At 40.8% G+C, this 14,262-nt stretch overlaps 1 protein-coding gene across 1 annotated transcript; it reads right to left on the reverse strand.

Annotated features, from left to right (window-relative positions):
• Positions 1-361: 361 nt before the first annotated feature.
• mnta (MAX network transcriptional repressor a) lies at positions 362-13,593 on the reverse strand. The gene is made up of 6 exons (XM_041994522.1): positions 13,330-13,593; positions 9,377-9,995; positions 9,082-9,123; positions 8,747-8,858; positions 3,206-3,398; positions 362-3,034 (listed from the first exon to the last, which is right to left on the reverse strand). Exons 1-6 carry the CDS (start codon positions 13,400-13,402, stop codon positions 2,235-2,237), a joined length of 1,839 nt encoding a protein of 612 aa, XP_041850456.1. The 5' UTR covers positions 13,403-13,593; the 3' UTR covers positions 362-2,234.
• Between the last annotated feature and the right edge of the window lie 669 nt (positions 13,594-14,262).

The raw sequence follows: 14,262 nt of genomic DNA on the forward strand, positions 1-14,262 counted from the left end.
TCCTATATTAAAGGGGATAATAAAGGAGGTACTAAGCTTCTCTTCTTAGTATATTGGTAATTGTATTGACTGACAGAGGGTGGGCTCAGTGATGGTGAAAAACAGCCAAATGGTAGCTGACATTCTCCAAGAATAACTGTGGGTCGCATCTTTGACGCAGAAGGGATGAAGAGAATGAATCACTGCTGGTGAGCTTCACAGACTTTGAATCACAAAAATGGGGATTTATGTTTTTAATCTATTGTCACTGACTTTCTTACATTATATGTGGTAAACTATAAAATTAATCCAATTATACAACTATCTTTGCTTTTCAACACTTGATAAAACATTGTCTAAATGAATGGAAAAGGCAACTTAAGGCATTTGTAAACATAGTACAATTTATTAAGTATATTTTATATATATTTTTTTAATTTGACATAGTCTCCCAAGTTTTTACATAATACAGTTAGATCTATATGCAGCCCAACATTTACAGGCTATATACACCTTGAACTTTCTCCATAGGGAAAACACACAAGTATACTGTTGCTTCAAGTATATTTTTCCCTGTTAACTTTTTATACATTAGTTTTTCTGCAATACATTTTCAAAATTCAATTACCCATGAGTTGTTGCATAAAATCCAAAACTGAGAGAAGAGTTGCTTTAATTTTTGGACTAGAAAAAAAAAGAGTCCCTGCTGTTATTATATTGCATTAAAACAAAATTTAAAAAAAAAAGAAAGGGGAGAATGCTTTCAGAAGTGGGATATTAACACAGCACTGTACATGGTCCCGGGGGGGGGGGCTATATTATAAAGTTTACATTAAACAGAAGTTATTCATCAGGTGAAACAAGCAACAGTAAATTTTAAAATACCAAATCAGTTTTAAATGTTACACTTTATATACAATTGTTTAATAATGTGATCTCATTTTCAAAAAACAGGTTCAACTTCTGTAGAGTGCGCTACTCCAAATCCTCTCACAGATCAGTACATTCAGATTCATCTTGGAGAGCACAGCGTAATGCCGCTCTGCTAAGTGCGGTTAAACTGCAGGTCTGTCGCCCACTAGTAACGTTCACAGTGCTAGCTTTGTAAAAGAATGGTCTTGGATCTACACACATTAACAATTTATGTCAATTTGAACCAAACTAACCTAAAATAAGTTCAGATCTTGGCCAATATCTTACACGTTCCTACAGTAACAAGGACGTTCATATGCACATCAGAGAGCACAAAGTCAGGTTTGTCTGAATTACCACAGCATGCATTTGCAGCATGCACACACATACTCACACACACATCTGCAATACAACACGGCATTATACACATACTTTAATCAATTTTATGGACTTTTTTAAGTATTAAATGGTTAAAAATAAACTTTCGCTGAAATTTTATTTCCAAATTATGCCGAAACCTGTAAGTATTGTGTTTACAGGTCATGTAGATGTAGAAACAACACCTATTTGGCCAAAACATGTAAAGTATAACAGCAGCTGTCAAAAACAATAACTTTTATTTTACTTAATTGTATTTGTGCTCAGTGTACAATCAGCAGTAGGCTTGAATGGCAAAAAATATATGTAAAACCAAAGAAACTTGATTGTCAAACCAAACCCTGACAAAACTGCACATATTTTACCAAAGTAGCTGTTATACTATCATTATCCATCAGTATTTTACGTCACGTTATATTGACCACAATCAGGCAGAAGGGGGCGCTATTGCTGTATGTACCAACACTGATGACTGCAGCTCCTGTTTTAGGGGTTGAGTTCAGTCCATGATTTCACTGCAGCCTGACAGCATGTGCTGCTGCTGGAGAGGAGGAGCTCCTCTAAATCACATTCTCAGTGTGCTGGGTGTGATGGTCCAGCTCTGATTCTACACTGCCTGCACTTTGTAAAGGCAGCGCCACATTTTTCTGTAAGAAACCATCCTGCAAGGCTCACATGAAAATAACTGATGCTTCATTATTTGCAATGGATCGCAAGTGAAGCTCTACATTTCATGTGTCGCAGGCAGCATTGTGACTGTTAGCCACATGCAGCTTGGTCTATCCTAAATTCAAGATCATGGTCTCAGGAAACTGGTAGAATGTTGTCCCCACTTTATTTTTGCTATAAAGCTTTGGAATCTCACACTCAGATCCTCCAGCTATCTCCTGCCTGATCTGAGCCACTGAGTTCTCTCCATTTGCACAGCGTCTTTGTCTGCAGCCCAGCGGTTGTGAAGGCACTGTTTAGGCCAGCTTCAGAGTGCTGATGGGGAAGGAGGGCATAGTCACCATTGTCACAGGATTAATCACCGTCTGACCCACCAGCTGTGGGTGATGTGCCATCATTTGGGTGCTTACTGTCGTCTGCTTACCAACAATAGTGGCAGCTGCTTGGGCAGAGGCAGTGCCATTCACCTGAGGGTGGGCATGGTTTAATGTGTGAGTGATATGACCCACTACAGCCGGCTGTGTGACGGCCACCGATTGAGGATAGAGAGCAGGTAGATGCTGGCTCAGGTGAGCCACTGGGTGCACAGTAATGTGGCCAATGGGCTGCTGACTAGGGGCTAACTGCACAGAACTTGTGGTAGAAGGAGCCAGGTGGGCAACATGTTTGGGACCCCCTCCGTGGATAACATGGTTCACTGTTTGGATTACTGAGGGGTGGGACATTGAAGCGTGGGCAATGACAGTAGGATGCAGAGTAGGCGTGGTTACCATCTGTGTGTGGGTAGGAACAGAGGGCTGACTTGCAGTGGTGTGAGGGCTGGATGCAGTGACCACTGTTGTAGATGGGGCTGCAGGCTTGGACAGTGGCTGTGGGTTACTCGCTGGGTGTGGCTGTAGCTGCTGAAGAGGGGCTTTGTTTTGGATGGAGATGTGCTGGGTGATGATGGAGGTAGTGGTGGCAGATGTCAGGGTTGGAGTCTGATTGTGTGACATAGTCTCAGGTTTCGTAGCGTGAGGCACAGTGGGTAAGGCAGGTGGTGCTTTCTGTGCATCCATATCTTCATCCATGTCTTCATCCATAATGTCTTCACCCTCTGAAACATAATTAAAGCATTATTAGATGCACAAATATGATGCCCTGATTTTTAGAAGTATCCACATGTGACTGCAAGTTTCAATATCTTCTTAAAACTAAGGCAGATCATCAATAGCTTGATAGTTCAGACAGGCTTTAAAATCCCACTAAATCCCCTCTGTCCACCTACCGGATGCTGTTGAAGTTGAAGCCTGGTCCTCCTCTGGTTGTACTGTCTGTCGGAGGACACGATCAATCTCGATAGCATCCATCCACTGGCTCAACTCGTTCTTCAACTCTGCTAGTCGCTGTTGGGTGGCAATCTTTTCTCTGGCCAATCGCTCCATGTCATGCTCGTACTCCTTCTCTTTGCGTTTCAGTGTCTGAAAGAAAATCAAGCAGAAAATGGTGAAGATTCTTCCATAGTTACTTCACCAAGGGAAGAACCCATGTAATGGCTGAAGTTGAACTGGTATGAAGAAACCATGATGCCAAATGTCATGAAATTGTAGATGAGGACCTTGTGTGGAAGAATTAGGTACATTTTGGTCCTGATCCCATTTTGTTTTTTCTCTAAAACTGTAAAATTAGGCAGTGACAGCCTTTCTTCTTCATTTGTGAAAATATGAAAAGGGTAATTCAATAATACCATAAACTACCTACCCTACCACCAGTAAATAAAGCATTTTCTTTAATCTTAAGTACTTGTATATACATTTATACATCTACTTTTCAACAACAGATGTGTACTATGATTTACAGGCTTTATTTTACATTATGAGATTTTCTCATAATGATAGCAATGAAAGAAAATTAAATTTGACATGTACCAGTTTTTACTGTGGATTAATTCATAATATATCTGACGATTAGTGACTTGATATTAAGCTCAAGACCAGCCTGCGTACAGGGGGCAAAAAAAACAACTAAAAACTAAACAACTCCAGCCTAAGAGGAGTAAAAGAAGAGGGGGGAGGGATGAAAGAGACAAGTAGATGTAGGAGGTGCTTCCTGGCAGTGGGTTCATGTGACTCAATTTTCCCTTTACCAGCTAGCTGACTGAGCTGGACTTCCCTGTACAAGGCAACAAGGGGAAAGGTTTGAGGAAATATGAAATCTCAACCAAAACCTAACAACAGCTTTTAAAAAGAAAAAAAAAAAAAACACACACACACACATTTGCTAGCGGTAATAGGTCACGTTGAGCATATGACCTATTTGAAGTAATTCTCTACTACCAAAAACCTTAACAACACCAAAATAGAGTTTTGTTATTAAGTTAGAAATCAAACACTACGTTTACATAAATTATTCATTACTTAGCAAATGCAGCTTGGAATCTAGCCACCACACTCTGACCTCAGAGAGAGAGAGAGAGAGAGACTTAGGGAAGTGACATGGTGAAACCTGATGGCTTAAAATCATAAAGCCATTTTCCCAAAGAGTGGACTTCCTGTCAGTGTTCACGCTGCTGTGTTCACTGTGAGTTTGCAGTTTGTATTAAGTCAGCTTGTGTGTGAGATTAAGAAAAATTACATTTAGATGTTTACGATATAAATGTGCCTTGTTTAAAACGTGAGGTTTCTGTTTGTGTGCTCCGCATATGCATCCTCATTACAATGTACAGAAATAGCAAAAGGGGACAAAGGCGGGCCGAGTGTACTTCAGCACCTGTCTCTGTCTGGTCCTTATCCAGGATTAGAAATGCACGGGGCAAGTGTACCATGCTTTTTCTGCTTCCCACTGAGCATGTTGTCAGTCATTTACATACAAACACTTAGAATAAGTCCCTTTTTATCAACTACTTCATCTAATTTCTTTACTTTTTGGGGGGTATATACAATATTTGAGGTTTTAACGAGCAATTAAAATAATTATTAAATTTCCCAGTTAGGAAATTCAGCTGTGTATTTGACCCATCTCTGGATGTACTAGAGAGCAGTGGGCTGCCATGCTTCAGTGCCCAGGGAGTAGTTGGGAGGGGTGAAGTGCCTTCCTCAAGGGCCCACTATGGTTCACCTTTGTTGGCAAGGGTTCACAGTCAGACAAGACAGAACATACACTCCACTGATTGCTAGCATTTGCTTCTTATCAGACATTCTCTAGACATCTGGATACAGATGTATGACTATAGCGCTACACATCTGTGGGAAAGGTGGAACAAAATCTTTGGTCTCAACCCAACGTACAAAAATGCCCCCATCTTATGTTGTCAGGGAAACTGAAAACCTCCCTATAGTTTCCTTGGTAACCTTAAATGAACACACGGCTTCAGCTTTGTGGTTTTTGACAGCGTGTCAACATCTTAACATGGATTTTAAAAGCAAGTCTGGCTGAGCCAACAAGGTTTAAGTGCTTCCTTTTTACCCGCATGCAGTCTTGTGTGACTGGTGCCACAACAGTGTTTGCTTCAAACTATGACTCATGGAGAGAGAATGAGAGAAGAAATGCTCCACAAACACAGCAACCCACTGAACTCTCTTAACAATTGTGATGGTGGGCAGAGCTGACAACGTGGTCATCTTTTTTTAGAGACAGCTAGTCAGAGATTAACCACGTAAACCTGATGACAAAGTCTGCAGCAGATGGATCGCACATGGCTTCATCACCGTGCTAATCATGTCACCAGGTTGGTAGGCCACAAGGTGCCAAGAAGTTCTTGATTCTTACACACATGACCACACACCCCGGAGCAACCAAACACCCTCCTCCCACAGCGAAAAGGCCTCACCGCAGCTTTGTGTGTGAAAATCTAGATTAGTACAGAGATTGGCTGAACGTGTGGGTGTGTGTGTGTATTTGTGTGTGTGTATGTGTACGCAAGCGAGGTAAACAGTGCTCAAGCGCCATCACAAGCAATGCGAGTGCTGAGCACATGGCCTCTCGGAAGAGGAGAGGGAGGGGAGATAGCTGGGGATTGAAAGGGAGCAATACAAGCTGTACTCTGACTCACTTCTGCAGCAGCAGGCAGCACAAGGCTGGATTTTCTTAAAGGGCCAGGAGGGCAGGAAGCCACGTTGCAGACATGCTGCTCAGCCTGGCTGGCTGATCAGGCTTCTGCGGAGGTCTTGTGACACCATGGTAATCATAAACCCTTGTCTTGCTGTGCCTTTTAGCTAAAATAGAGAATTTCATGTGGTGCCTAACTTCAATTATTAAAAGCTTGTCTGTGAAAAAAAAAGCAGACTTTTGCACACGATTCTGTCTACAAGATTTTGTAAGTCATAGCTGGCCTAATTACCGCATCTTAGCTCAAAACTAACTGGTTAAAGTCAGGAAGACTTAATATACTATGAAATTTCAATGCTACTATGTTTAAAAGTTATATTAAAAAGGGACATGCAAAGATTACATATTAACATTTAAAGCAGAAGAAATGCAAAAATGTACTTGATGTTTTAAGACAAAACTTCAAATAAATTAACACATTGCCACACTCCTTTTAAGTCTTATGTCGCAACTAATCTCACATGTTTCAGACTGGCAATTAAGGACAAGCAGCAGAGGAACGAGTTCAGTCGGAGAGGGAAATGAGGTGCGAGTGGAGTAAACTGAGCCTTGTGTTTACCGCACCATGCTCCCTCCCCGCTGCTGCTGCTAAGCCTGGTGGTACAGCAAGTCCTGCCTGTTGCAGTGCTGGGCGGGGGCCCAGCACGGGGGGTGACGTCACGCGGCTCAGGCTAGCCATGTGCTTGCTGCTCATGTGGCCTTAAAAGCTCAGATGGGCAGGATAGAAGGAAGGAGGGGGGAGTAGAGAGGAGGAGCGCTAATGCATCAGGGCTTACTTTACAGTCTCAGCTTTCTGCACCACAGACTCAAGGAAAAAGGCCATTTTGGAGCAAGATGCATCACATTTAAAGTAAAAACCCAAATCATGTTCCTGTAAGAATGAGAGAACAGTCACAATCAAGACCCAAACTAATCTGATTGTGTATAATGCTTCTTGTTGTAGTTGCTGAGTCATTTTCAGACAAAATGTCATGAAGAAGTAGAGCTACATCACTGTTGGCCAAGTGACTCTTTGGTAAACTAATGAAATCCAGGGAGAGGGGGAGGTGACGCACGTATGTACCAGATATGTTAAAATACACGTGTTCAGAACTTTTTTGTTTATCATCTAAAGTAAAGTGCATCTAAAGTAAAGTGTGCTTACTCCACTTCTAAACAAAACACCTGTCTGGTCAATAAAAAGAAAACACATGACGGCATGGGGTGAACAAGTAGACTTTTTTTTCAATACAAAAGAATCTTATTAAAGTTTTCCGTACTCTATATGCTTTCAAAAAATAATACCTGCCCATCTAAGCTGTTGAAAGTAGGAAGACAGGAAGGTCAATTTGCCAGCTGAGCACAACGAACACAGCAGGTTGCTAAATCACAGAGAGGGGCGTAGTGGGAGGGAGGCTGGGTGATGAGATGTGCACCCACGCTGTCCTAGTTTCCCCTCAGTATCCACCGGCAGCGAGAACGAACCAGACTGCTGCTTCTCAGAGCAACAAATCAGATTGTCGTCTTTGATGTTAAGAGTAATAAACCTGCACTAAAGCTGTATATTATGAGATATTAACAACTCTTTTAATCACAACAAGCCCTATCCACCTTTATCATGTCATTTTAAAGATCATAGCACAGACATGTAAAGGCCTTGTAAAACTGCCACTGCCCTGCCCTAGATTCATTACCACCCTGCAGGATCTGTCTCCAGGGTAAAAAAAAAAAAAAAAAGACTCACTGTGAACACTGACACACTGAGCTGCAAAAGTTAAAGTGGGCCATTGGTGGACCTTTGCACCAGCTGTTTACAACCATGATACTCTGAGTGCCCAACTAACACATGGTGAGTCACATGTGGACTCTGCACACATGCACACTTAACAGCCGGACAAATGAGATTAAAGCAAAATCTAAACACACAAATGCTAAAGACAAGAACACAATGGGATTAAATTCCATAAGAGCAACAAGCAAGAAGAAGCAGCAATCATTAGCCTAACAGAATTTCAAGGCTGATTACCACGACTAAACTGTTGGTAGGCATCAGAGAGACTATAACTTCATCTTACAACACAGAATTAGTTAACCCTGCACATTAGGTTCACCCAATAAATATAATCAGTACTTTGCATAACAAGCACAAGTCAAAAATGTATCTTCTACTTGTTCAGTAGGGGCTGAAATTCCTCACACCCTCCCTCTAATGGATTCAGTTGGTCTCCAATACTGACAAACAGTCCCGTTGATTAAAATATGCTGAAGTCTTTTTTGTTCATTAATTTGAAACCACAAGCCATTATTCATATAAATAAAAAATGTTTTAACATGTACAATAATAAACCCAAAATATTTGGGTTTTAGTTGGTCTAGCATATGAAGACTTTTGAGATCTAATCATCACTCTCTCTTCAAATTCAGAACCAGTTTAACAAATGCTGATAATCACAGTAATAAAACTTCTACTGCACAGCACACGACTTGTAGAACAACTCCCTATGTGCATGAAATCCAGCTGAAACTGGAGTGTCAATGACAATCTATTAACCACAAATGTCACTAAACCTTTATTATTAGGCCTTAGAATAATACAAACATATCTGATTAATGGCCTGTGTACGCTAAACTCTATAGCTCAGTGATCATTTTCTAATGAGTTTGAATATTTTACTAAAAGATAGATACAAATACGTGCAGTTTAGAAAAAGTAATAGCTCCATTACTCAGAGTACAGACTTACCTGAATGTATCTCAGTGCACTTCGCAGGACACTCAGATTGGAGGTTTTCTTCTCGTCAATGTTTGGGATGTTCTTTTTCAGAGTCTCAAAGCACTCCTTCAGGTGCGCTCGTCTGACAGACACAAAGCACACAGATGCAAATTGAGACAGCCAAACAGGTACAGATCATTTTATTGACAAAAAACTGGTGGTTTGTTGCTTTTAATCATTCAAAATAAATGGTTGAACATAAAAAGGTATTAGAAAATCTCTGAGAAAACTTGAATATATGGGCACACACAGAGAAACATCACTTAACTAACAGAGTTTTATACAAAGAGACAGGTTGAACTCACCTGTTCTTTTCAAGCTTGTTATGAACTTCTCTTGTGCCTGCCCTGAAAGAGGACCAATGAAAGTACATTGAGGATTAAATGTCCAAAAAGGGCAAGATGACAAGACTATTCTAAATCAGCCAGACTCCATTTCTTCATTTGTTTCTGGTAGATAATTCTATCACACGTGTCCCGTTGAAAGCATTATTATCACAAATGAAAAACAAACACGTCTCATTACTTTTATTTTTGTCTAAACTATATTTCTACAAAAAACACCAAAAGCGAATTTAAAACAATAAGTGAACAGGTTTACCCTCCAGGCCTCTTCTTATTGTCTAGCTGGCGTTCTTCATCGGGAAAACTCACATGGCTGATGGGGCCGTTCTGTTGGGGAGCCGGCTGAAGCACAGGGCTCGAATGTGGGAGTAAGGCATGCTGCTGTGGGGCTGAGGTGACTGATCCGGGGTAGCGTTGAACCAGCTGCTGGTTCAGTTTAGTGTTGTTAGTCTGGGCGATGAGCTGTGGGCGTTGGTGGTGGTTCTGTATTGGCTGCCTGTGGTTGCCGGTCACCATAGAGGCTAGGTGTTCACTTCTGGGTTGCGGAGAGTACAGTAGAGTGGCAGTACTTTGCTCCTGAGGGGAGTGAGGGTCTCTTTGCGGGGAGGCCAGTGGAGGAGCGGCCGTAGGAGAAAGTGTTGTAACAGGTAAAGTGGGTGAGCCGGTAGGGTTGGGAGCGACAATGGGGATGGGGATGACAGTAACAGGCATGGGAGGGGGAGGTAGAGAGGGTGGTATGGGTGCTGGGCGGCACTCAGTGCGGATCTCCTCTGCTTTAGAAACATTGGAAATGTGGATTGTTGAGTTGTAGTTCACATCAGAGTACCCACACTCTGTCTTCTGCTGCAGATGCAGCTTCTCTTTTAACTCATCCTCTGTGGAAGAAACATAAATATTCATGTTTTTCATCAAATAAAAATGGCAAAACCGCCATTAAGAGATCTAGGATTATTGAAATAAGGCCTATTTTAGTACCCAAGAACATAGAACATAAGATTTAAAGCCAAACTGGACTTCACTTTTAAATAAAGAAATTGTTTAATTTATCTAAAACATGTGGAGAATAATCAGAGCAGGACCCTTCAATAACAAAGTAGTTACAAGTGGTAGAAAGGATTTGTACTCCAACTATGCAGGGTCTAGAAAAGTTTTGATGGGGAGGCAGACAGGGGCGCTGACCAGAAAAAGGGGGGCACAAATTACTTTTATTTTCCTCTTGATTTTGTGTAACATTGAACTGATTATTATAACTAAGGTGAAGTTAACACTAAATATTTGTAAGCATTGGTTGTTTCTGTTGATACAATACAGTGAAAACGGGCTTATTCCATGGATAGTCGCGAATGACGATTATTCATGGTTAATTCATTTGTAAGCTGTGATTAATCTGATTTAAAAAACTGAATCATTTGACAGCCCTACACACACCAACAGCAGCAATGATTGCTCCTTCATTAGAAAGCACGTTATGCCTCATTCATTTTCATGTGATCATCTCCTGAATTTTCAGGCTAAAAGCTTTTCTTTTTCTTACTTGTAGTAAGTGCTTATATTATTACATTTGACAAATCTTTTTGTAGCGTGCTCAAACAACAAGAAGCTTGTCGCCTTAAAGGATGTACATCATGTTCTATGTAATCCCAGTCGCAGTCCACTAAACAAGTTCTGGAGAGGTAAGTATAGGTCAGCTCAACATCTATTAAAGCTTGAGCCATTCCTAAGCACACAAACATGTTTGCAGCTTATTTTGTAAAAGAGAGCACTTTCTATGCCAAGGATCTAAAATGTTTCATGTTTAACTACTTCAAGTCATTGGCTGTAAAGAGTTAGACTAAAGATTCATTATTCTTGTGGTGCTATCCAATCATGATCAGCAAATCCTCTCTATTATATAGCAACGCTATCAGGATTGGCTGTGGTTTCTATGGCAGCTGTGATGTTCATAGAGATGTCAGATAAAGGTTGTTGTCGGTACATTAATTGTAAAAGACATCTGGGCACTGCAGCACATTGATCTCTCAAAACAAAAACAACAACAAAAAAGAGATTTATTTAGATAGAAGGAAACATCTGACAGACCATAAACTGTTTTTGATAATCAGTTTACCAATTCAGAATTACTAAAGCATTTCTCTTTTCTATAAAATACAACAGTGTATAATATAAGTATGACTTTACAGTCATTTTTATGGATGGACTTTGATACTTTTGAGCTGTTTGAACTGAACTTTTTGCTTAGCTCAGTCACCCCCCCCCCCCAATACACCACACAAAGATGATTAGACATTTCTCACAAACACTAAACGAAACACTGTCACACTGCATTATTTAGTTGCACCTAACAAACTGGTTGTTGAGCTAAAAGTCAGTATATAATATGGTAGATGTGCATCTCTTGATGTAGATTAAAAAAAAAGCAAGTTCACCGCCTTCTCTAAAAAGCTTTGGGAAACATTTTAATTGCATCCCTACTATGCCCCTTATTTGAGTGTATGCACATCAAATGACACTGAAAAACAGAACATATTTTCACAGCAGAGAAAAGACAGAAAGAACATGATGTTCCAGTAAATGTGCCAGCCAGCTTTCAAAAGCTGTTGTTTGTTGGTTATAAACAGACTGCTCATTCTGTATTTTTACCTTGACACAAATACTCGGGTGTGTCTTTGAAAGCTGAAAAACCTCAGAAACACTAACCTTAACCCTAAAGCAGAGGGTTTTCTATAGGCATTATATAACTACAGCGGCACATAGAGAAACACTGGCCTACTTTCCTCCACACAGTGACCTGCTCTACAGTAGCAGAAGGAGGAGGAGGAGGAGAGGGGAGGAACGGATGGAGGTGGGGGAGGACTGCTTTTCCAATGCAGCATAGGAAAGAGGAACAGAGAGTGGATAGCAGCAGGAGCTCTCACTCCGATCCTGTTCTGACTACATTACATGACTTTATATTGCAAACAGTGTTTATGTTCAGACTGCTGAGTTCATTTATAACAATGCAGCTATCACACTGAAGTCTCTTCAATGGAAACTTAGCAGTTTTTATAATGACATGAATCCATTATGCTAGTAGACACAGAAAAATATGAATAGGATGGGCTTGTAACTTCAAATGCAGGAGAAAAAATATGTAAAAAAAAAATTACGAATTATTGAAAAATGATTTATTATTATTACGCTTTACTGTAAGTGCTGCTTGTTTTTATCAGCCTCATGTTTATTTGTGTTTATGTATATTTGTTGAGGGAGATGGCCAGTTTTTACAGACTGAATAGTTGTGACTCATCTGTTTAATAAACAACCTCTGGGAGGGGTTGCCCAGCGCGCACGTGGTGAAGGGGGCGGAGCTACCCTACTGCTAATACATTGGGGCGTGGTTTGTTGATAGAGCGTCATCGACCTCCATGGTCGTCTGGAAGGATAAGGAGTTTGTCCCCCCCCCCCCCCCCCTTTTTTTTTTTTTTCTTTTCTTTTTCTAACAAGGTAGACGTAGTACGAAACATGTAGTCACGCGATGTTACAGTGCAACTGGACTTAATATTTTTAACCCCCGGGAATGACTGAGGCGAACAGATGTATGTAAAGCAGTCACTTGATCCCAGACGGACGCTGTCAGCTCATAATATAAAATGAGCGTGGCATTCCCAGCGCCACCGCCCTTTATCTCCCCCATGTTTTGCTTCTTTGATTATAAATGTTGCTACGGCGTGTTCATTTATTCATAAATATACGGAAAGGTATACAGACAGCAAGGAAGATGATGCGGTAACTTTACAGTGACACAGTCGTGTTGCAGGTTGGACTGTGCAGCAGGTTTCAATGCAGTAAACCCCTGACACTGCAGCAAAAATCATGCCCGTTTCGTTGCTGTTTTAGATTACTCTGATTCACATTAACAGACAACTGTGATATGAAACTAATCAAGTTAGCAAAATCATAACAAAGCGCCAAAACAGAAAGATTATGAAAGTAAAACTAAAACGCTAAAGACTCATTGACAGACATCTCGCAGTCGACATTCGTTTATTGATTTATATCCCCAGAACATTGAAATGGGTTCATGATTATCGCTTGTTTGTGGACGATTAATTCGGTTAACCTTAAATAATAAAATATATCTTACAGCCTCACGTGTCACTGAAATGTCCGAGCATGTTACATTTTCTGTCTTGGAAATATATATATGTGTGTATCTAATTACAAACTTACCACGTGCTTTCTGTTGTTGCTGGGCTTGCAATTCCAAAAATTTGGCAGCTTCAAGGAGCGTTTCGATGCTCATTTCTGTCCAGTAATAAAAAAAAAAGTGGCTGGACTTATCAGAGAAAAGCTGTGCAGTGAATGCAATATGCGCCTGTGTACTATACAGTGCGGGGAGAGGTTTCCCAGTCCAAAGCTGGAAAAAGAGTAATCGGATCCCCCCTCAGCAGAAACTCAACCACTTACGTAGGGGAGTTACAAACAAGATGGCGCTCAAAGTAGTACGAACAAATACGGTTTTTGAATCACACAACATTTGTATCCGCCCACAGACAGATACCCTCCCTCCCTGCATATATGACGGGGAGAGAAAAACAAAACACGGAGGACGACTTGGACGTAGTCTCGCGAGTCACGTCCCGTCACAGACGCAAACCGCCGCCCGACTGCAAATACAGAAGCTAGCAACCAGTGCATAAAATGTGGCTTATTTGTGTCATTATATATTAGTTTATACAGGTGTAATGGGATAGGAGACATTAAGAATTCTGCTCCACGCAGGATATTTTTTTTATCTACTTTGACAAGCTCTCACATGACTCAGTCTCACACATACGTGTCTTATTTCCCCTTTTGGACGTCATTAACACAATACTGTCATTGACCTCGCCTAAACCAAATTAAATGATACTTTTGTCCATAACACAATTCTTATTCTAAAGCTTCTACTCAGGCATAAGGTAGTCTTCATGTTTGCCTGCGATCCACATGTTTGTGCGTCCTGTCAGCTTTCAGTTCATAATGAAAATCTTCCCCCCCTCTCTCTCGCAAACAAAGTCAAAGTCCAGACATGACAGAGGAACATGCTGTACAAGCAGGAACTGTAATTTTTGCTTATGACAACAGTAGCTGTAAGCACATGAACAGCGCTGAAATGGAGGT

Source organism: Melanotaenia boesemani, chromosome 9, assembly GCF_017639745.1.
Source record: "Melanotaenia boesemani isolate fMelBoe1 chromosome 9, fMelBoe1.pri, whole genome shotgun sequence".
NCBI classification, from domain to species: Eukaryota; Metazoa; Chordata; class Actinopteri; order Atheriniformes; family Melanotaeniidae; genus Melanotaenia; species Melanotaenia boesemani.